General features: G+C 45.1%; 1 protein-coding gene and 1 long non-coding RNA gene across 2 annotated transcripts; one reads left to right on the forward strand and one right to left on the reverse strand.

Annotated features, from left to right (window-relative positions):
- The first annotated feature begins 221 nt into the window (after window positions 1–221).
- Ndufv2 (NADH:ubiquinone oxidoreductase core subunit V2) lies at window positions 222–21997 on the forward strand. Its single transcript, XM_040752921.1, has 8 exons — window positions 222–370; window positions 11999–12064; window positions 13474–13536; window positions 13617–13733; window positions 15564–15732; window positions 17875–17984; window positions 20354–20430; window positions 21847–21997. The coding sequence occupies exons 1-8, from the start codon at window positions 320–322 to the stop codon at window positions 21938–21940; spliced, it is 747 nt and encodes a 248-aa protein (XP_040608855.1). The 5' UTR covers window positions 222–319; the 3' UTR covers window positions 21941–21997.
- LOC121142715 lies at window positions 14679–24118 on the reverse strand. Its single transcript, XR_005879756.1, has 2 exons — window positions 23535–24118; window positions 14679–14927 (listed from the first exon to the last, which is right to left on the reverse strand). It is a non-coding gene; the product is annotated as an uncharacterized LOC121142715 (long non-coding RNA).
- Window positions 24119–24219: the final 101 nt, after the last annotated feature.

Below are 24219 nucleotides of genomic sequence, written 5' to 3' on the forward strand. Positions count from 1 at the left end.
CCTCTCCACGCCGCCACTCCGCTTCCCCGGCCGCCAGGGGCCTTTAAGGGACCGGACTCTTCCGGCCCCGCCCCCCCGCCCCTGTCCCGGCAGCTCCCGCGCGCCCCCCCCACCGCTTCCGGAGTCGAGGGAGGCTCCCGGCATCCGGGTCGCGCAGGCCCGGGTTCGTGAGCGCGCGCGCGCGAGCGTGCCGTGCGTCCCGGGCTCGGGGGCGCGCGCGCCGGGGTCGGCCGCCACCCCCCGCCTCCCCCTCCCCCGTCTCGTTCGTCCGGAGTCAGCCTAGAGCGGCCGCCGCGATCGGAGCGCCGCGCGGCCAGCCATGTTCTCCTTGGCGCTGCGAGCCCGGGCGGCCGGCCTGACGGCGCAGTGGGTAAGAGGCTCGGGGTGACCCCGGGGCGCTGTCGCCGCCCGGGATGTGTCCGCGGCGGGCGGCGGGCGGCGGGCGGCGGGCGGCGGGCGGACCCCTCCGGGCAGCGAGAGTCCCCCTGGCGTTAGGCGAGGCCGGGGAGGCGGGCGGTCATCGCTTGCACCGAGTCCGGCCCCGCGTGCGCCCGCTGCTTCCGGGACGCCTGCCGCGAGTTAGAAGCCGGCTGGGGAGAAGCTTGACGGGCCCCGGGGGAGGCCGGCCCGGTAGAGGTGACCCGGGTTCCCTCCATCACGGGGCGTGCTCGGCAGAGAGCCGTACCCGCCGACTCCCGCGAGCCGCGGGCGCCTCTCCCAGGCAGGCAGGGCAGCTGAGGAAAACCCTAGACTCCGGGGCCCGCCGGGTGACGGCTGAGCGAGGAGGGCGCTCGCCTCCTGCCGTGAGCACCGCAGCGGGGGCGCCCAGAGCCGCTCCGCCCAAGCTGCCTGCGCTTTGACCTTCACAGGCCCGGCCTGTGTCCCCGAGAGCTCAGGTTCACGGTGAGCCGGCGTGGCAGGCTGCTGCCAACGGGCTACGCGACAGCTGCCGCGTAGAAAGCGGCTTTCTTTGGTTGCTTGGGTTTTATTTCCTTAGCAGTTGAAACCAAAGTTAAGTCGCTTCTCAGTAATTATAGACGAGCGTAGAGTCCGCCCAGGGCTTTAGAGTTAGACCTGCCTTTTTGAAGGGCAGCGAGGTCACCGGTGACCTTTTGTAGTTAATGCGACCTAGAGCACTTCGCCTGTTTGCTTCCGCAGCTCTGAAACGGGAATGTCCCCATTTGCAGTTTTGAGTCTGTCAGTAATCATTTGTGGTCTCACTGTGGGCAGTGTACAGTGTGGATTGGATTGTAGTGTTGTTTTGTGTTTTGTTTTGGTTTTTTTTGTCGTTTTTGTTGTTCTCGAGACAGTTTCTCTGTGTAGGTCTGGCTGTCCTGGAGCCCGCTCTGTAGATCAGGCTGGCCTCAAACCCAGAGATCTGGAGCGCTGGAATTAAAGGCATGAGCCAGCACCCCCCCCCCCCTTGAAAAGTAGGTCTCACAGGCAGCCCTGGCTGGCCTGGAGCCTGCTAGGTGTCCTATGCTGGCTTTGAACTTTTGGTGGTCCTCCTGCCTCTTCTCCTGAGTGCTGAGATTACAGATGTGAGCCCACGTCCTGCTGGAGTACGATAATGACCAAAGTGGTGTTCGGTGGCTCTTTCCCCGTGGGTTGAATGTCTGCATTTTACATCTTATTTTTGGGGTTGTGCAGTGTTTTCGTCAGTAAAATCAGAAACAGAACTCCTGTTCTTGTGGGGTTATTTCGTGAAAGAACATCAATAGGCACACATGAATATGGTTGCTCACATCTGCAATTCCAGCACTCAGAGGCCCGAGGATCAGAGTCTCGGTTATCTTGAGCTACGTAGTAAGTTCAGGGTTGGCCTGAGCTGTGTAAATTCCTGTCTGTAAAATCCAGGTCCTAGAACAGCAGAAGATGATCGTGGTTGAATAATACAGCAAGGAGTCAGTGAAAGGTTTGCAGTGGGGTAAGGGCTCTGCTTTCCGGGGATGACTATAGGATGAGAGCAGACTAGGTCCCACTGAGTCACACGGGTAAGAGGGGCTTCTGCTGACCATGAAAATGAGGAGGAGGAGGCAGCCCTCTGCTGAGAAGTACCATAGAGAGCTTTTGTTCCTTTCCTCTGTGAGGCAAAGGGCAGCAAGAGCTTATTTATACATTGAGAAGCAGGGTTTTTTGTTTTGTTTTGTTTTTGTTTCTGTAGCCCTAACTGGCCTAGAAACTCAGGCCAGGTTGGCCTCAAACTCTCAATACCCACCTGCCTCTGCCTCTCGAGTGCTGGGATTAAAGGCGGCATAGGCCACAACACCTGGCCTGAAAAGCAGTTGGAACAATGAAAAAAAAAGGACCTGTAATAAATTGAAAGTAATACGTTTCTGCAATTGAAAAAAATAGTACACAGTACAGTTTCAATACGTGTATTATGGAATCATCGTAAGAAAAATGGGGTATTGGGAGCATTAAATAAAATAGCCTTAGGAAATATGAATTTCTTACATTATCATTTTCATATCTGTTTCTTCAGACCACGTAATACACACATAAGTGTGTGTGTGGGGGAGGATGAGTGTAAGTGTGGGGGAGGCATACTGTGTGTGGGGGAGGCATACTGTGTGTGTGGGGGAGGCATACTGTGTGTGTGGGAGGCATACTGTGTGTGGGGGGGAGGGGGAGTGTGGGAGGCATACTGTGTGTGTGGGGGGAGGATGAGTGTGAGTGTGTGGGAGGCATACTGTGTGTGGGGGGAGGCATACTGTGTGAGTGTGTGGGAGGCATACTGTGTGGGGGGGGAGGCATACTGTGTGTGGGGGGGAGGCATACTGTGTGTGTGGGAGGCATACTGTGCACGGGAGTGGGAGAGCCCGTGCCTACACATTCAAGGGGAAGATCTCAGTTGTCCAGTGCTGTTTCTCTTTGTTTTACTGCCTTGATTCAGAGTCTCTCGCTGAAACAGGCTCTTTGGCCGTGTTGTCTGATTGTAGAGCTCTTGGGATCCTGTGTTTCTGCTCAGCAGTGCTAGGTTTACAAGCACATGCACTCATGTCCATTTTTATGTGAGTTCTGGGGGATTCAACTCAGGTCCTCATTTTGGGCAGGAAATAGTTTTGTCCACTAAGCCATCTGCCCATTCCTAACTTTAATATATTTTAACAAAATTTGGGAGGATCTGTTCATGGTTTTGTAACTTTTTCCTTTCTATAATTTCCAGACATCGTTTTGGATGGGGTGGGGAGAGGGTCTACATAACCCAGGCTAGCGTCAAGCTTTCTGTGTAGCCAGTGATGGCTTTGAACTCCTCATTCTCTTGCCTTCACCGTCCAGGTGCTGGGATTACAGGTCTGTGTTATGCCCATTTTCTGTTTGCTTTTCTTTTTAAAGATAAAAACCTCTGAATTGTGTGTGTGTGTGTGTAAGATAAAAACCTCTGAATTGTGTGTGTGTGTGTGTGTGTGTGTGTGTGTGTGTGTGTGTGTGTGTTTGAACTGGTACAGGCTCTGACCTCTTTGGAGCCGAAGGCATAGGTGGTTGTGAGCCATCCTGCATGGTACTCAGGGCCTCTACAAAAACAGATGCCCCTGCCTGCTAGCCTTCTCTCTAGTTCTTGTTTGGGTTGTAAGGCAGGGTCTCACTGTACTCCAAGCTGCTATGGAATTTACTAATTAGCCGGGACTGACCTCATGCTCCCAGGTACTGTTTTTTTGTTTGTTTTGTTTTTTGTTTTTTTGAGACACGGTTTCTCTTTATTGCTTTGGAGGCTGTCCTGGAACTCACTGTGTAGACCAGGCTGACCTGGAACTCACAGAGATCCGCCTGCCTCTGCCTCCCGAGTGCCAGGATTAAAGGTGTGTGCCACCAAGGCCCAGCTTTTTTTTTTTTTATCCTCCCAGGTACTTAACACATTTAAATCAGCTTATTAGTATGCATTTCTGTACTGTCATTGTTTTCTTTTAATTTATTTGTGTGCATGTTTGTATGTGTGTGGACATGCCATGTTGGATGTGGAGGTCAGAGGGACAGTCATTCTGTGACCACCTGCATCCCAGGGATCAAGGCTTGGCCTTTGCTGGTTTCGTAATCGTGCTGGCTCTGCTATGCTAGATAGCCTTGCATTAGTGGATGTTGTACACCTTGTGTGACCAGGCCCCTTTACTTTCACAGAGAGTGGGACATCAGAATGAACTTACCAAAAATCAAAATAGGAGTAAGGTCTAATTAAGAAAATTCTTTTCGCCTCCAAAACAATACAGAGAAACCCTGTCTTGAAAAATGAAAAAAAAAATCATAAAAAAACAAAATTCTGGGCTGGAGAGATGGCTCAGAGTTAAGAGCAGCTGCTCTTCCAGAGGTCCTGAGTTTAATTCCTAGCAACCACATGGTGGATCACAGCCATCTGTAATGAGATCTGGTGTCCTCTTCTGGCATGCAGACATACATGGAGGCAAGATGTTGTGTTCATAATAAACAAATCTTTTTTTTAAAAAAAGAAAATTCTTGAGAGGAACTCTTGAGCACACATATTTTCTTTGCTCTATTTTTAGGTTATGCGTCTGTGGATAGGTATTTGCAAGTGAGCCAGTTGCCTGCTGAGATCAGAAATGGGCATTGGGTTCCTGAGCTTGAGCTATGCACAGTCGTGAGTTGCCTGGTGTGGGTGCTGGGAGTCATATTCCCCTCTGGAAGAGAACCTCTGAGCCATCTCTCTAGCCTCCTCCCATTACATTTTCCTAGAAAGTAGCTGTTCTGTTAGTTTCCGTGTGTGTGTGTGTGTGTGTGTGTGTGTGTGTGTGTGTGTGTGTGTGTGTGTTTCGAGCCCCGCCGTGCAGATGAACATGAACACAGAAGTTAGTGCTGGCTGTGACTCAGGCTCCGCATGGGCTTCTGTTTTCGCTTGGTGATGCCCAGTTTCCTGTAGTGCTGACACTGTTCAAATCAGTACAGTCCCAAGCTACTGCTTTCAGTTTTGAGGTGCTGTCACCCCCACACCTTCCCCCAGCGAATAATTTTGAATTGTATCCTAGCCATTGTGAATGCGTAAGTTACATAGAGATTGTAATTTACTTCCTTAAGGAATGTCCTCCTTCCTTGTCCTGAGTGTAGACCAGATACTGGTTTTATTCTTTAGCTGGGCTGCTTAGAGTCTCATTACACAGGGCTCAACCGAAGAGCTGTCTGTACAGAACACGACTCTTCTCCGTTTTGGCACTTCCTTTCCTGGGATTTCCCACTTTTCCATGCCTGAGGTTATCAGGTCCTTTGGTGGGTCAAGCCATTTAAGACTGCTTGCCCACCCTTAGAGTTTCAGCTGCCTAGCACAGGGCAGATTAGGGTTACCTTCAGGCTAAAAGGAAAGGACCAAAATGGTGGTGTCTACCTGGTTTTTTTGGATGGTTGTTTCTTAGTATCTTCACCAAATCTTTTTTCTTGTGAATTTATAGTTACTCCTTGGTGGTTTGGCTTAACAGTATCCCTCTCTCCCCCACCTCCAATCTCTCTCAACAGGTTTCTCTGTGTAGCTTTGGAGCCTGTCCTGGAACTCTGTAGACCAGGCTGGCCTTGAACTCACAGAGATCCACCTGCCTCTGCCTCCCTCCCAAGTGCTAGGATTTAAGGCTTTAGGATATTGTCTACAAAGACTAATGCTAACTGCTTGTGATGGTCTGTACCTGTAACCCTGGCACTTGGGAGGCTGAGGTTGGAGCATAGAGAGTTTAGGCCAGTCTGAGCTATAGTGAGACTCAGTCTCACGACAGCAAAATAAAAGACTAATGTTGAGTTACCATGACTCTTGTTATACCCTTGTTTAATTGAGGTAACACATAAGGGTACATATTTGTAGAAGTACTTGACAGATGTACAAATTATTTCTGGTAGAGAAGCAACTGGCATCAAACTCCAGAATTATGTAATTATAATTATGAATGAAAAAAATTTATCAGTAAAATCATACATCACATATTTTGGGGGATTAGGAAATGTTGGTTATGTATAGTCAAAGTTTTGGCCATGATTTACAGCTCAGAAAGGGTATCTTGTTGATGATATCAACATCAGCTTAATGTGCTATAATAGTATATTAAATATTAGAATACTTACAGGTGCACAATACCCCATTGGAAATTGTTTTAGTTATTTTTGCATGGCTGATCAAAAAAGAGACAGGGCCTCATATATAGCTCTGGCTAGCCTGGGACTTACTCTGTAGACCAAACGGGCCTCAAACTCACTGAGATCTACCTCCCAAGTCTGGAATTAAAGGCATGTGCCACCATGCCCTGCTTGGCCTAGAATGCTTTTTTTTTTTTTAAGATCTATTTATTATGCACCAGATTTCATTACAGGTGGTTGTGAGCCACTATGTGGTTGCTGGGGATTGAACTCAGGACCTCTGGAAGGCTAGCCAGTGCTCTTAACCTCTGAGCCATCTCTCTAGCCCCTTGGCCTGGCCTAGAATTCTTTTTTGTTGTTGTTGTTTGTTTTTTGTTTTTTGTTTTTCGAGACAGGGTTTCTCTGTAGCTTTGGAGGCTGTCCTGGAACTCACTTTGTAGACCAGGCTGGCCTCGAACTCACAGAGATCCGCCTGCCTCTGCCTCCCGAGTGCTGGGATTAAAGGCGTGTGCCACCAACGCCCGGCTTGGCCTAGAATTCTTTATCCTTCTGTCACACCTGACTTTGTGTGGTGCAGGGGATGGAACCCAGAGCCTTGTGCATATTAGGCGAGCACTCTGCAGCTGAGCTGCACCCCAGCCCTCTCCACTTCCCGTGTGTGTCTACTGTGGACATTGGCTTTAGGAGGGGCTTTCTGTTTTCTTGCTTGAGCTAGTATACTGGAGTGTTTGTGATCAAAGCTTGGGCCCTGGAAACCATAACAAGCTACTGTCTTCAGTGTGCCAGTTCAACAGTGAAAAGCAGAGAAAGGAGCTGTGTTCAAGTGTGACCACACTGGGAAGAGAACAGGTAAGGGGGTCTGGTGACACCCTACCCCTGAAGTCCCTTTCAGGGTATTGGTCTGAGGTATGAGTTAAATAGGGCATGAGGTATGTATAACTAAGTAGTCTTTATCTAAATGTGATCCTGCCTGTTATTGACACATCTCTTGTCCAGGCTCCAGGTCTGTCCTGCAAGGACCTGTGACAAGTTGTTAGAACTACAAGTCCCTTCCTCTCGGTAGCACCAAGACTTCACTCTCCCTCTCTCCCAGCATGAGATTCCAGGGGAAACTAATTCTTTGAGGGTCCATTGTTTTATTGGACTGATAGCAAAGGGGAGAGCACAACACATGTGTCCCTAAGAAAGCGTCTCTCCTGCCAGGACAGTTACACTGCAGCCATGAGGCTGTCAATGACAAGTTAGCAGGTGTTAAATACTCAAATCAGCCCTCACACATTGTTTGTAGGGTAAAGATGCTAAGGATTTTAAAAGGCATTTAAAGAATCTGCACGGAGCCTGAAGAGAAAGTCAGTGCAAGTATAAGGAGCCACCGAATGATGGAGCCCCGGGGTAGCAATCTGGAGTTGCTGAGAGGAGTTGGACAGAGGTGTGTCTATCTCTTGGGGTAGCCGGAGAGTCTGACCTAACACGGAATGATAAACTCACTTAAAATAGGAGGCTTTGTGCTGCCCTGTAATTTGACCACATGGTTCTTGAGTGATCTCTAGATGTCAGCATCCAATGTTGTGCTGCAATGCCAAAACATTGCATCTGGTAGATGGATGGCTTGTGTGTATGAAAGAGGCATCAAAGGCTGTCTTAAAGTGTCTCCAGCAGAACAGTTGGAGAGCTGGGACTAGTGTACCCAGGAGGGACTTGTGGAAAATGATGGCTGGCTTCACTGTGCTCTCCTTTTTTTTTCCACTTGATTTATCTATTTATTTTATATCCGGGACGCAGCCTCCCCCTATCTTCCCCTCCTCTTCCATCCATCTCCAGGAAAGGACAGACAGGTCTTCCATGAGTATCAATAGACATGGCATATCAAGTTGCAGTAAGACTAAGCAACCTCCCATGTATTGAGCTGGGCAAGGTGCCCCAGTATGAGGAGTAGAGTCCCAAAAGGCAGTAAGAGTCAGAGAGTCTCTTCCCACTGTTGTCAGTCCCGTGCAGGCTCCCCGGTTGTCAGTTCAGTCTCTGTGAGCATTTTGAACCCAGGTTATTGATTGTGGGAGCCCTCCTGTGGTGTCCTTCACACCCCTCCCCCTCCTCTTCCTCAGCAGGATTCCTGACCTCCACTTAACATTTGACTGTGGGTCTCTGCATCTGCCTCTACCAGTTGCTGGATGACACCTCTCTGGTGACAACTGGGCCAGGCACCAATCTGGTCACAGAAGAAGGCCAGTTTAGGCTACGTATCCACTATTGCTAGGAGTCAAAGCTGGGGTCCTCCCTGTAGACTCCTGGGAGATTCCCCTGCATCAGGTTTCTACCTGACCTGAAGTGCCCCCCAAGTCTCTCGCACTTTCTCCCTCCGTGCTCCCCCCAACCTGATGGCTCATGTTCCCATCCCCACCTGCCCTCAGTCCACTCACAGAATCTCTTCTATTTCCCCTTCCAGGGAGATCTGCCCCCCCCCCCCCCATGAACCCTTCTTGTTACCTAGTCTCTCTGCGTCTGTGGATTGTTGTGCCGTTCTTTCTGTGTCTTGAATGAAAGGTTGTTCATGGCCTGGTGCGTCGGAAAAGCTCAGGAGTGTAATACATTATTAGCATGGATAGATTAGGAACATAAAGTTTCTCATGGGAATACTAGTGTTCCTCCTACCTTTCCCATTTCCTTTAAGTAAAAGGGAAATTTATATGTTAACTTCAACAGAGAGAAATAGATGGTTTTAAGCTATATAAAATGTAATTTTATCAGAAAAATTCACAGCCTAATTAAAATATAAAAACAGTTACTTGCAAATGCAAGAAACACTAATCTGTTCTGTTTTGACAATGGCTCTTTGTTACCGTTATAAACAAGAGACAATTATCTGTCATGCTTTAAAAATTTACCTTAAATCTGTCTTTCAGTTACTGTGTCTGCTAAGTAGATGATAATGCTTTAGCATATTAGTTCTTCCCAAATAACGCCACTATCTTAAAACAACCCAGTAAAAAGATAGGAGAGAGAGATCGTGCCTTTAATCCCAGCACTCAGGAGATGCAGGCAGGCAGGCAGGCAGGCAGGTCGGTCTCTGAGTTCAAGGTCAGCCTGGTCCACATAGTGAGTTCCAGGACAACCAGGGCTATGTACAAAGATCTGTGTCAAAATAAACAAACAAAAACCCAACTAAGCTGTAAAAATAGTAAATGAGGGGCTGGGGAGGTAGTTCAGTGGTTAAAAACATTGGCTGCTATTTCAGAGGACAGGAATTACATTCCCAGCACCTACATGGTGTCTCACAACTATCTGTGACTCTAGTTCTAAAGGATCCAATGCTCTCTTTTGTCTTCCACAGACACAAGTCTTGTATATAGCGCACAGACATACATTCAGGCAGAATACCTATACACATGAAATTTAAATAATAAAATACAGCCACACTGAGAGATGGCTCAGCGGATAAGAGCCCTTGCTCTGAGGACCAGTGTTTGGATCCCAGTACACATTGGGATGCTCACAGCTCACTGTAATGTCAGATCCTCTTCTGGTGTTCGTGGGTGCACACAGACAGACAGACAGACAGACAGACAGACAGACAGACACACACAGCCCCCCCCCAACCAGGTCTTAATATATAGGCGTAGTTTCATATCCTATCAACCTTGCTAGTGCTAGGATTATGGGCAGGGCACTATCACCTTGACTACAGTAATGTTCTTTAAAAGTAAATTCCCAGAAGTGTTATTGTGTTAAAAGATGAAATTCTTTGAGGTTTTTCATAAATCATACTAGTTTGCTTCCCTAAAAGGCTTGTATGAGTGTTTGCCTAATGCATTAGCAAGCCCATTTCTCCCATGCTCTCAACAAAATGGAATGTTATCTTAAAAAAAAAACCCAAGCCAAAACCTTTTCCTAATTTAAGCTGGTGATATTTTAAATGGCATGCATTTAATTGCTAGTAAGTTTTTAAGTGCTTGTGATCTTTATTAATTTTCCTCATTGACTTTATGCATTTATAATCTCTCAGTGTTATTCCTATGTCACTAGATGTGTGTAAGACTTAATGTAGTTGTCAGTATAGTCAGTAGATGATGCCAGAAGGAAAAGATACGTGAGGACCAAACTCAGCCCTGGGAGATAGTAACCTTCAAGTGGTAGCTGGTCTAGTGTCGATGAAATGAGCCTGTAAGGCTCAGAATGTGAAAAGAGGGGTTAGGTACTTTCCCTACTTTAAAATGAAGCATTTCTTACATTACTATACAGTAATAGTTTTTTTTTTTTTTTAAGCATTTACTTGAGCAACGTTCGAATTGTTTTATATTTTACTGTGTTCTCAGCTAGAGCAACTGCACTGGCTGTTTTCTACTTTAGTTTCATTTTTGTGTTTTGGAGGGTGTTTGTTTGTTTGGTTTGAGACAGGGTTTCTCTGTGTAGTTATAACTGTCCTGTAACTCACTCTGCAGAACCTGCTGGCCTAGAACCCACTACCTGGCTTATTTCTTTTTTCACAATCTGACTGTGTTGCACTCTTTAAAAAGTATATATTTAAAGCAAGAGAAAAGCATGAAGCAACACCTGTCTATCCACCTGCTGCCTAAGGGGCCGCACCGGAGAGCACAGGCTAAGCAAAGCCCCTCTGTGCTCTGTCTACTTAAAGTTGATGATTTCCGCCACTGTACGTTTCACAGTCAGTTACAGGGTTTTTCTAATTCAAACAAGATGTGCTGTGGAGATGGATTTCATCTGAACTACTACTTTGGTCTCTGACAAAGTGAAGGGTGCTGTCACTTCATGTCACTTCACGCTGTCTTCTCTGGTAGCCAGTTCTGTGCTTGCTGCAATTCCGTGTCCCGCCCTTTGTGCCTCACAGAATTCAGAAATGGTAGGATTTAGAATAATAGTGTAATTGTTTATGATGGGGATGGCAGTGCAGTAGAGGAACAAGAGAACAGAACAGAACAGTCAGATTCGTGCCCAAGCAGTGCACCGCAAGTCTGCACAGCACTAGAAGCAGTGAGTGTTATAATAAAGCTCGTGGGGGACTTTGGGGGGACTCTCCGGCAAGGGACAAACACGCCAGGCAGACAGAGCGTAGTGAGAAGTTTTATTAGAAATGGGAGGGAGGGGAAGGGAAGAGAAAAGAGGTAAAGAGACAGGGAGGACAGAAGAGAGGAGGGAGACAGGAAAAGTCCTGTCTGCCCCAGGGGAACACAGGAAAGAGGGCGAAGTGGGTGGGTGGGGGTCTTTCTTTTAAGAGGCCAGGGCACATATACCTGCTATGCTCAGGTGGGTGAGAGGCGGGGCCAGATTTCCTGGATTACACCAGCAAGAGGCGTGGCTGGAGTTGCAGGAGTTCACCAGGGAGACTAAGGCAAAGAGAAAAAAATTAAAGGCCAACCTGGGCTATTTCGGAGCCCTATCAAGAAAATCTTTAGAAGAGTATAATGTGATCATTGTGCACAGCTGTGACTCAGGTGACCATGTGCATTTACCGTATTTACTATTGGGGCCACGTGCAAACCTTTCATCCCCACTTGGGAGGCAGGGCCGGTGGATCTCTGTAAGGTCAGCCTGGGCTACAGAGCGAGTTCCAGGGCAACAGGAGTGCATAGTGATACTGTGTCTCAAAACAGACCAACTTTACCATCTCATCCATTCAGACAAGGGGAAACACAGCCAGTTAACTGGTATTGCATGCCAGCCAAGAGTGAGCTGAGTGTGAACATGACAGCTGTGTTCAGCTCTTGTTTGAGGTCGGTCACTCTTGCAGGGATCCCATAAGTGGGTTAATAGGGTACCTTTATGCAGCCATTTCCCGGGCCTTCTGAAGGAGACGGGCAAGGACACAGGTGCAGAGCCTCTTAAGATAATCCTCTTGTTTTAAATTGTGACTCTTCAAGTAGTTCATGAAAATGTCTTAAAAATTTTCAGTAAGTGTTCTTAAAATTTTTAACTTTAGGGAAGACATGCAAGAAATTTGCATAAGACAGCTGTGCAGAATGGTGCTGGAGGAGCCTTATTTGTGGTGAGTAATCAAAACCCTTAATGGAAAGACTTGGGGATTTGAGTGAGTCTACTGTATTGTCTTAAATTGTGGGATTTGTTACTACTTGGTGGTAGAATACTTGCTTAGAGTTTGCAGTGTCGAATCCAAAAACTTTGAAGTATTTGTTTTAATTAGATGTGTGTGACTGAGCACAGACATGTGCACCATGTCCATGCAGAGCTGGAGAAGGTCAGAAGTGCTGTTAGATCCCTAGGAACTGGTGTTATAGACAACTAGCTGTGAGCTGCTGCGTGGGTGCTGGGAACCAAGCCTGAGTCCTTTGCAAGACCACTAAGTACTCTTAACCTCTGAGCTGTTTCTCCCATCCAGAAGCACAAAACCTTAATATCTGTGTCTTTGGCAGATATTGACCTTTGTAGGGATTTAAATATAGCTTGTTAAATTCACTATAATTGATGTTTGGTTCCAGCTGACCCTCACAAATAGAAACTAACACCTGGTAACCTAGGAGGCTGTAGGAATAAGAATTTGGGTTATTGTTTGGTAAAGTTACTATGAGCCCTAACCTGTTCATCAGACTCCATGGTCTTAAAAGCCAGTCTGTTGGTTGGCTGGCTGAAGGTAAGGCCGTAACTTGAGAAATTGCTAAAGGGTATTCGAAACTCAAGAGCTTATAGTAGTCAGGACATTACTACATAATAAGTTGGCCTCTGTATTTTTGGTTTCACAGTTTTATCTCTAGGAGGTATCTATAAATGCCTCAACTTTGTTGTACAAGTCTGAAAGCTTTAGATGCTGTGTCTGTTTATCTGATATGAGCAGTTTCAATTCCTAGCAATCGACGGTGGCCTTTTCTGGCCAGCAGGCATGCATGTAGGCAGAACACTGTATACATAATAGATAAATAAACATAAACAAGCAAACAAAAAAATTTTTAAAAATAAAAATTTATATTGATGTGTCTACATGTATATATGTTTGTGTGGTGCAGGTGCCCTTAGATAGCAGAAGAAACCATTGAATACCCTGAAACTAGAGTTTGGAGGAGTTAAAAGTTGCCCGTTGTGACTTCTAGGAATTGAACTCTGGCTCTCTGTATTAGCAGTAAGGGTTTCTAACCTCTAAGCCATCTATCTCCGGCCCATATGTGCAATTTTTTGTTTTAATTACATAAAGCTGCCAATTTGTCTTTGATGTCCCATTCCTAATGAAGCTGGATAACTAAATTTTGGAACTTCTTAATTTTTAAGGATATTTTGAAACTGTTCTAAAAATACATATTTTTAGTCATTCTTGCTACAAAGATAAACTGGTAGAATGATGGAATTAAAATAGAGATAATATGTACAGTAATACATTTTTACATTTCAGGGGAAATATTGATAATTTTGGGAAAAAATTTCTTTTTTTTTCTTTTTTTGGCATAGCATAGAGATACTCCTGAGAATAACCCAGATACTCCATTTGATTTCACACCGGAAAACTATAAGGTATGATTACATAAGCAGTGTGATTGATTTATCAAGTGTTCCATGCCCTCCTGTGTAAAGCAGGCATGTTCCTTTTACAGAGGATAGAGGCAATAGTGAAGAACTACCCAGAAGGACATAAAGCCGCAGCTCTGCTTCCAGTCCTGGATCTGGCCCAGAGGCAGAATGGATGGCTGCCCATATCCGCGATGAACAAGGTACTGAACTCAGTTTTGACTCAGGAAAGAGGAGAAATTGTATAGATGACTTTATATAGAAGTCATCATGGTAATCATTAATATCAGAGTTGAGGAGTTTGAAGCCCTTTAGTCTCTCTCTCAAAGGATGGATAGACAGACAGACAGACAGACAGACCCTCCTTAGTGTGTTTTTGTCAGTTCCCATTCTTACAGGAAAATAGGCGTTAATGTGAAATAGGTGTCCGTCCATCCCGTCATCATCCTGTGTCTGTGTGTCGTTGTCCCCCCTTTTGAGGGAAATGATCTTAATGAAAAAAATCTCAAATATGTATAGTTTAGTACGAAGGTATTTTGAAAATTAATGCAGTGTTTAAACTGTAAAATTACAGGGGGATATCCCTTACCAAATGCAGTCTCTCAATGTGTTTATGTCTTTGGTTCTAGTCTTTAGCAAAAGCCAATCACCTCACTTCAGCCTATTAAAAAGCACTGTAGGATTCATCCTCTCTTCTTCCAAGACAGGGTTTGCCTGACACACCTAGCCCAGACTGGTCACTCTTGTTGTCTTAGTTTGGTCTTTCCAGACAGGGTTTCTCTGTAGTTTTGGAACCTGTCCTGGAACTCACAGAGACCTGCCTGCCTATGCCTCCCCAGTGGTGGGATTAAAGGCATTTACCACCTCTGCCCAGCTTGGCCCAGACTAGCCTTAAACCTTTACTAATCCTCCTGCCGATTTGAAAAGGTGAAGATTAATTGCATTCAAATGGTATCCGGAATAATCTAGATTTCAAGTTTACTTAATATGGTGATTACGTTCGTGTGCCAATAGAGCATTTCATTTACACAGTGCCGTATAACAACAGCTCATCTGTCAGGTATTCTCCTGTAGTTCACTCACTCTTGTCATTTTCTAAACTTTATGTGGCTTAACACAAAAAGGAACAAATGACAAAAAGGCTACCATTCAGAGAATAGGATAGACTTTATCTAATACCCACAAATGCAAATTTTAGATTGTGTTAGTTGTTCTGTTTGCGTCATATATTCCCCTAATAGTGAAGTGCGTTACAAAGCTTTCTTGAACTAAGCACTGTTCTGTCCTTAGTAAACACAGCTGGTTAGTTTTTTCAGAAACCTTGATGTGAGATGGAGCTGTAGTTAGCAGAAGAGCATTGGCCATCAACTCCAAAACCCTGGGCTCAGTCTCAGGCACTAAGAAAGAAAGAAGAAACAAAAATAGTGTGATATATAGGGCTTGTGAAAAGTGTTTTGTGTTTCATCAAATTATACCTTAGTTTTTAAACTCTTTAAAAATATTGAAAGCCCTGAAGTCATGGCTCATGCCCTTAATCCCAGCATTCAGGAGGCAGAGGCAGGAGATTATCTGTGAGTTTAAAGCCAACCTAGTCTACAGAGTGAGTTCCAGGACAGCCAGGGCTGTATAGAGAAACCAAAAGGAAAAAAAAAAAAAAAGAAAGAAACGTGTGTGTGATGTATGCGTGCCATAGCACGTGTGGAGGTCAGAGGACAGTGGTAGAGACAAATAAAATACAGAGTGGGTTCTGTGTGTGTTCAGCTCCGGTTCAGTCTGTGTGAGTTCCAAGGATCAATCAGGTCATCAGGCTTCTGTGGCAGGCAAGGTCTTTTATTTGCTCAGCCATCTTGGCAGCCCATAGCATTTTTTTTTTTGAAAAATGTTTTTAATAATGAGAAGTCTCTTCTAAGTCTTGTAAGCCTACAGAGAAGGATAAAACATTGACAGTGTAAGAGCACTTAGAATATAGTGCGGGTTACATTACCCTTCAGGTAATAAACGCTGTAATCATCTTTAATGTTTTAATATTTTAGGTGGCAGAAGTTTTACAAGTACCTCCCATGAGAGTCTATGAAGTAGCAACTTTTTACACAATGTATAACCGAAAGCCAGTTGGAAAGTACCACATTCAGGTCTGCACTACTACACCTTGTATGCTACGCGACTCTGACAGCATACTGGAAACCCTTCAGAGAAAGCTTGGTATGGGCACTTCATTTCTTTTGTTAACAAGACCAAGGTCAGTTAGGGTGTGATGAGGGTCGTAACCCCAACATTTGGGAGGCAGAGGCGGGCAGATCTACAAAGTGAGTTCCAGGACAGCCAGGGCTACATAGAGAAACCCTGTCTTGAAACACCTCTCCTACCTCCCCATTGTCCCCCCAAAAAACCAACACCAAGATTGTCTAACAGGCTATGGTGGTACATACCTATAATCTCACATTCAGGGTGCCAAGGCAGGAGGATGGTTGAGTTCTAGGTCAGTCTAGGCTATATAGTGAGCTCTGGGTCAGCCTGGGCTGCACATTAAGAACCTAGCTCAATGGCTTCTTCTACACTCCCTGCCACCCAAATATAAGTATCTTTCTGGAGTTGACTTTTTCACTTAAAATTTTCAGCTTCAGTGTTTCTTACTTGGTTTGTACTTTCTTGGTACTTAAAAAAATATTATTTACTTTTAATTCTTTCTACTTTGTGTTCTTCTGATTCTCAGCTTCAAGTCTAGCTTTTAAAATCCATGTTACATTAAGTATGTTTGTAAAGCTTCTAGGAAGATTGTCTCTGGTGTTACATATGTCACAAAACAAAAAGTCCGTGCATGGGCTGGAGAGATGGTGCGGGGTGAGAGCGTGTGCTGCTCTTCTGCAGGAAAATGTTAAGGGGTGCAATTATGGCATACTTACAAAACAACTGGGCACTTCCCATGCAAACTGCCATTGTTGCTTTTTTAACTTTCACCTTTTCTTCTGGACTCACACTGACTGCCGTCCTCAGCACTCCCTTCTTTTCTTCTATTTACTTATTTTGAGTTAGGATCTTACTGCGCTGGCCAAGCTGTTCTTGCTAAAGTCCTCTGACCTCAGTTTCTCAAGGAGCTGGTCTTTGCCGATTGTGGCTTTTTTCCCTCTTTAATACAAGTCCTTGCGTGCCACAGATATATTTGGGCAATGTTGAGGTAATACAAGGCAGACTGCTCAAGCTGACCCCTAAGGCCCACCTCTAAGGCTTAGATTCTGATAACTGCCTGGTACATTAGTTATGGCAGATTTGTATCCTGTAGTATTTAGCACATTATCTGTGCTTACACTGAGTGATGCAACTTTGGGCTTTTGTATGGCACACAGTGTTGGCATCATTTTGCTCTTAGAGTTACTCTAGTGTTTTCAGATGAACACCCCCTTGCATGCTCTGCATGTTGTGCATTAAGATTGAGTGTAAGAAAATTGCTGCGTCACGCCATATTTGCCAGTGTATGCGCACTAGCTTTTTCCTTACCTCCTTAATAATCTTGAATCCTCAGTTTTCTCAATCTTTGCCAATGGAATGGCATGTGTTATTAGCAGTCCAGTTTACTTTTTAAATAACTTTACTTTTTGTTTGTGTAGTGCCCACAGTAGCCAATGGCTTGAGACTGGAGTTACAGGCTGTGCACCACATGTGGGTGCCGGGAACTGAACCCTGGTCCTCTGCCTGTGGGCACTGGGAACTGAACCCTGGTCATCTGTAAGGGCAGCTGGCGCTCAAACTACTCAGGAGTCTCTCCAGCTCCTGTTTACTTCTTTGTTTTGAAGCTTGAGGACAATTTTATTAGTTTAAAAGAAAAACCCCAAAGCAGGCAAGCTGTAAATATCTTCAACTGCCTTGCCTGTAGGACTGAGAGAGAGCTGTGCTGTTGGAGGTAGGCATGGAGGTCAGTCCCCTGCCAGACAAGCAGCTAGGTGGTGAGGGAGTAGTTCAGTCTTAGCCACAGTGTGAATGAAAACCCAATAAGCACTGGTCTCCAGGCTTTTGTTGATATTAAAGGAAAAAGCCTACTTAAGAAAGCTAGGCACGGTGGCTTTTGCCTATAGTCCCAGAACTCTACTGAGTCTGTTGTCTCTAGCTCTATTGAGACAGTATCTTAATATATAGTCCAGGTTGGCCTTGAACCTGAGATCTGTCTCTTACTTTGCAATTGCTGATTTACATGTGTGCATTGTCACGCTTGGCTCTCTTTACAGACATCTAATGCACATACATCAGTATTTTTATACCCCCTATAGCATATTATTGATGTCATTTTTCTTAAACCATATTGCTTTTAAGCTGTGATCTATTTCTTATAGTGATCATTTACATTTTTAGGAATAAAGGTTGGAGAGACGACACCTGACAAGCTTTTCACTCTTATAGAAGTGGAATGTTTGGGGGCCTGTGTAAATGCCCCAATGGTTCAAATCAATGACAACTACTATGTGAGTATTCAGCTTCACTAAGCTAATGTTCTATAATATCCTACTTAAAACATTTCATGTCCACATGTGTTGGTTCTTGAGTTACTTGTTTAGAAGAAACCATTTGCATAAGTATCTGGAAGGTTGTAAAAGAATTACCTTTAAATATTTTGTATTTTTGTCCAACTTGAGAGTTTTAAATTATGATGAATTTAATCATTTAAATACACTAGAAACCAAGATGTAATAGCAGCACTTTAGGGCATTTACTTAGATAATATTGTCTACTAATACTATTATTTGCAAAACAAATTACACATACAAGTAGAGCACCTCAACCCTACTTTCTCTTTCCCAATAGATGCTATACAGTTCTTTCTGTATAATCTGCAGTACTGTCATATTGCTCAAGTTTTTAAATAAGTGAAATGTATAACATACCTCTACTACTGTAAATTTTATTTTATAATTTTATGTGCGTTGCTGTTTTGCCATGGATGTCGGGTCCCCTGGAACTGGAGTTCAGGCAGTTGTGAGCTGCTGTGTGGATGCTGGGAACTGAACCTGGGCTTCAGTGCTTTTAACCACTGAGGCATCTCTGCAGCCCCCTCTACTACTTTATACCTTACAGAGTTTGTGATTATTTATCTTTGACCTGTAAAGTTTTCTGGAGGTGCTGCTCTTTTTTTTTTTTTTTTTTTTTTTTTTTTTTTTGGTTTTTTGAGACAACAGGGTTTCTCTGTGGCTTTGGAGGCTGTCCTGGAACTCACTTTGTAGACCAGGCTGGCCTCAAACTCACAGAGATCCGCCTGCCTCTGCCTCCCGAGTGCTGGGATAAAAGGCACAACAACGCCCAGCTGGAGGTGCTTTTATTATCCAAATATTTGTAGTTTTCTAGTTAGCATTTTGAAATTACTTACTGCTCCAATTATATCATGGTTTGCAATTATGGTATTTTGTTAGTTTATTTTCTTTTTTTGTTTGTTTCCAGACAGGGTTTCTCTATGTAGCCCTGACTGTTCCACATCTCTCTGTGTAGACCAGGCTGGCCTTGACTCAGAGATCCACCTGCCTCTGCCTCCTGAGTGCTGGGCTGAAAGGCATGTACCACCACCATCCAGCTTATGTCTTAGAAATCAGTTTATTTAGATTCCTTGAGGTGTCTGTTGAAGACAGCATTTCAGTAATGGATTTACCTTCTCGCCTGCTTCCAGAGATGCTAATGGTGCCTCCAAAGCGACCACTTTATGCCTTTTACTTTGCCCATTCCGCAGTGCCAATGTTTACAGACTAGACATTTTCTTTGCAGTGTACTTTCTAGCTTATCCGTATATCAAATATACAGGCTTGAATGTTAACTCTGTGTGGTTAGGAAGACTTTTTGTGCTCGTCTGGGGTCTTATCTGTTGCCCTTTTGGTTTATGTATTCCTCAAGTAGGAATTAGACAGACTTTGTATGAAGCATAAATCCTGATATAATAGCTTACAGTTTTGTTTTGTTTTTTTCCAGGTAGTAGTTAGAGCTTTTGATTCAGGTCTCTGCTTATCAGTTACAACTATTGGTGATAATTTTTCTTTGTACTACAATGTTTCTTCCAGGATTAGCATTGTTTTCTGTACTGTGGCACTTTTCTACCTTTTTTTTTTCTTTTTTTGTTTTTGGTTTCTCGAGATAGGGTTTCTCTGTGGCTTTTGGAGGCTGTCCTGGAACTCACTCTGTAGATCAGGCTGGTCGCAAACTCACAGAGATCCACCTGCCTCTGCCTCTCAAGTGCTGGGATAAAAGGCGTGCGCCACCACCGCCCGGCTTCTACTTTGTTTTTTATTATCTTATTGTTGTGAAGAGGCACCATGACCAAGGCAACACCTATAAAAAAGGAAAGCATCTGATTGGGGCAGCTAATGGTTTCAGAGAGTCCAGCGTCATGACAGGAAGCGTGGCAGCTGGCACGGGGCTGGAGTGGTGGAGAGCTGCATCCTGATCCACAGGCGGCAGGGACAGACACCGGGCTTGGGGTGCACTCTTGAAACTGCAAGGCCCACCCCCAGTGACATTCCTCGGAATCCTTTCAAAAAGTACCACTCCCTGGTTACTGAGCATTCAAATAGTTAATAAATACTATTATCAATTCTTATTCAAGCCACCACCTAAGTGATCCTCAAGAACAAATTCATATTGAGTTAGCAGTGAAGGAGCTTGGGAGAGGCAGAGATGGTGGTGAGTGGTAAGGCCAGACCTCAGATTCAGAGCTAGAGCTTTTCATGCGTATTCCTTATGTGTTGGAGTTACTCAGGTGTAGCTGTCTTGGTAAAAATAAATGAATTAATTTTAAGGGTTTACAGATTCTTTTACAGAATAATTGATCAGTGACTTCATTTTTTTTCTCTAGGAGGATCTAACACCCAAGGATATTGAAGAGATTATTGATGAACTCAAAGCTGGGAAAGTTCCAAAACCTGGGCCAAGGTATACCCTTATATTATACATATATTATATAATATATATATATATAATGATTATATAATAAACTGATGGTGTAACTTACACTGAAGTAATCATAAGCTTAATTTTAAGAATCTTACACTCATGTTTACAGGAGTAGACTAGAAATTTGTGTACCAAAAGATGTCATCTGAGCAAGATATACTTTTTCTTAAAAACTCATAAGATAGCTAGGCGGTGATTGAATGCGCCTTTAATCCCAGCGCTCGGAAGGCAGAGGTGGGCAGATTTCTGTGGTTCCAGGCCAGCCTGGTCTACACAGAGAAATCCTGTCTCAAAATACTGAAAAAATAAAAATGTGTAAGATAGCCTTGGGAGATGGTTCAGTGTTGATAATGTTATGTCCTTGTAAGCATAAGGGTGTGTTAGAATCGCAGAACACGTGTGGGAGCTGAGTGGGCTCGGTGGCTGGGCTGTAATCCCAGGGTTGGGAAGAGGGGATGGGATCCCGAGCAGGGTGGCTAGCCACCTGGCTACAACACAAGGTGACAGGTGAGCAGGGGACGTTGGCTCCATGTGTAAGGTAGCACGCAATAGAGGTGACACCTAACATTGACCTTGGGTCCCCAGGTGCACACACATGTGCAAACATGCTTACACAGGTTTGATACACATACATGTGTGGAAAAAATGTTGTAACATTACGTGACCTCCCAGCACATTTACACTGAAGGAGACTCTCGTGTAAATAGAATTGAAAAGTACATGTTGCTAGAGGCTGGTCTGCAGCTAGCTTCCCTCCCCCTTATCCCACCTAAAGATCCATTTTCTCCCAGTCTATGCAGGGTGATTTAAAGTATCTTTAAAATGATGATGTTCATGTGTAATGCATACGTGGACTCAGAGGACAGCGGTGTGGAGTTGCTTCTCTCCTTACACTTGTACAGGAGTTCCAGGGTTTGAACTTGGGTTGACCGCCATGTCACCGACCCCAATACAAGATAGTCTTTATTACTGTTTTTCCCTTAGTACAAATTCACTTGAGTATCTCTTCCAAAAAATAATTGTTACTTTTCTTGAAATAGCTGTCTTGTATCCCCTATCTTTTGTCATATTGAATGTCACAGGATATTAGTTTGGTCTCAAACTAATTATAATACAGCCATGTGCCACATAATGACATTTAATCAGCAACAGACCATAATATTACAATAAAGCTGAGAAGTTCCTTTTATTATTTGTGACAGGGTCTTACTATATACTCCTGGGTGACCTGAAACTCGTTATATAGACCAGGTTAGCTTTGAACTCAGAGCTTTGCCTGCCTCTGCCTCAGAGTGCTGGGATTAAAGGCATGTAACACCACACCTGACGGAATATTTTTAAGAAAGAATGTGTAAATGTTAATCACTAATAGTCATTACTTGCTTTTCTTTTCAGGAGCGGGCGATTCTGTTGTGAGCCAGCTGGCGGGCTCACCTCTTTGACTGAACCACCCAAAGGACCTGGCTTTGGTGTACAAGCAGGCCTTTAGCTTGTGCTCAGCTGTAAAAAACTGTCCCTGGAGAAATAAAATATGAACCTATCTGTATATGCTTTATACTATTTATTCCCGCCTGTCCATCTTGGTAGTAACCTAGCAGCTTGCAGCTGTTGACTGTTACGTCAAAACAACAGACAGCACCTTCCTCTACCTGTGAGGACTCAGTCGTTATAATCAAGTACTCTAATGTCACCCATTTTAAACGGTCAGGTCCTTTCTGTCAGTATTAGGTTATTGTGAAGTAAAAGTTCTGCAAAACTTCAAACACATTTTTCTTTCCCATCTCTAGATGTGGCCAAGTTTTATGTTAACATTTTCTTTTTATAAACCTTATGTTGGTATTTCCTCGAAACATTTTAATATTTATGCATAGTGTCGTTGCTGTGTGGGGTAAGAGGGCTTTCTCTGAAAGCATTTATTTGTGTGCATGTTCTTTGAGACAGGTTCCTATTACTGTAGCCCTGGCTGTGTGTAGACCACTGCCTCCCAAGTTTGAGATTACAGTAAAAGCATTACTTGTAAGAAGAAAAGTTAGAACAACTTGATGTTCTTTGACTATAATATGTTTTTAGAAACAGCCTGTCACTATGTAGAAGGACCTGCCCTGCCCCTGCCTCCTGAGTGCTAGGACTAAAGGTGTGCACCAGCCACCACACCTGGTCATTAGCTTTATATTTTTGTTTGTTCTTTTGAGGCAGGGTTTCACCATCTTCGGCTATATTAACACTGAAAGCATACAAGAATTAACTGATGGAGTTGGTTAGTATGATGGATGAATATGGACAACATGTTTGTATGAATGAAACTATTACATTCAATTCAAAAGTAATACAGTACTTTTGAAAAGTCAAAGAAATAGTTTTAGTCAGATCACTTCAGGATTTGTCAATCAGTGGCCTTACAGGTGCCTCATTAGAGTAATAGGCACTCAGGAGCAGAGGCAGGTTGCATCTCTGGGTTGGATCGAGGCCAGCCTGGTCTATGTAGCCAAGTCCATGTTAGACAGCTGCTTAGCGAGACTGTCAGGGACACACACAGACACACCCCCCAAGACCTTTATTTTATCTTACATGCAGAGCCAGAAGAGGGCACTGGATACCCTGGAACTGAAGTTGCAAATGGTTTCGAGTGGTCATGTGGGTGCTGGGGACAACTAAACCCAGGTGCCCCAAATACCAGACTGCTCTTAACCGCTCAGTGATCTCTGCAGCTCTGCCTAGAAGACAGACTAACTGGGTGTAATTACGATTTAGGTGTTATGTCTTTTAAAAGCTTTTGCCGGAAATACAGCTCTGCATATATACCACTGTAGAGTGCTTGCTTGCCACGCCCACGGCCTGGGGTTCAGTCCCCAGTACACAGAGTTGTCCACGAGAACGGTTCCTAGAGTATTTCTGGACGGCAAAGCAACTTTTTGTTTCTTGTCACCCATGTCCTAAATGTTATATTCCAACAGCAGCCGAGTGCTCTCCTACTGTTCATACTGAATCTTACACGAGAGTTACCCAGTGAAGAAGATCCTAGTTTTTTATGCAGGTTTATGTCCCCGTCAAGTCCACAAGGCATGTCAGGACATTCAGCTTACTCTGTCAGTCTTAGGCTGGTCGGTCATCGAGGTACTAGCGGATACCGACGAGGGAGAGGACGGTTTCCTGGAGCTCTAACTCGGGTGGCTAAGGCACAACGGCTGCAGGCTAACCGCTGCAGATAAAAGCCTTCAGAGGAAGTGTGGGTACAAGCAGCTAGTGAGCCGGCGACACTTCCTCACGCACCCCACGATTCCAGGGTCACGGGTGGACAAGTCGGCTGAAACTTCAAAAAGGTCGCAGGCTCGATCGTGTGGCTAGAACCCGGCGTAACGCCGCAGCCAGTGCTCGTCACGGTGCCACCGGCCGGGAAGCAGCTCCAGGCACACAGGCAGGCAAACACTCGCGCAACACAACGCGGCCACCGCTAGCTAGCAAAGCCCTCCCGGTCTCCGGCTGCTGTGCGAAAACACGCGCGTCTCCTTCGCCGAGCGCCTGCACCGACGCCGCTGGCCGGTCGGGGAGGCCCAGGACTTCCGGCCCCCTCCGCTCGGCTCCGTACGAAGGAACGCAAGCGGCCGCCGCCGCCGCCGCGCGCCCCGCTCCTCCCGGGAGCCAGCGGACGGGCGCGTCGGGGGCGGGGCACGGCGGTCACGCCGCCCGTCCCGTGCCTGCAGGAGTCACGTGGGCGGCGCGGTCACGTGCTCGCGCCGCAGCCAATCGCCGCGAACGCTGTCCGGGAGC

Source organism: Mesocricetus auratus, unplaced genomic scaffold, assembly GCF_017639785.1.
Source record: "Mesocricetus auratus isolate SY011 unplaced genomic scaffold, BCM_Maur_2.0 Super-Scaffold_100010, whole genome shotgun sequence".
NCBI classification, from domain to species: Eukaryota; Metazoa; Chordata; class Mammalia; order Rodentia; family Cricetidae; genus Mesocricetus; species Mesocricetus auratus.

Coding starts and splice junctions, on each gene's coding strand:
- Ndufv2 (XM_040752921.1), top strand. CDS start 320: ATGTTCTCCTTGGCGCTGCGAGCCCGGGCGGCCGGCCTGACGGCGCAG. Junction 12,065..13,473: donor CTGGAGGAGCCTTATTTGTG/GTGAGTAATCAA, acceptor TTTTTGGCATAG/CATAGAGATACTCCTGAGAA. Junction 20,431..21,846: donor GTTCCAAAACCTGGGCCAAG/GTATACCCTTAT, acceptor TTTTCTTTTCAG/GAGCGGGCGATTCTGTTGTG.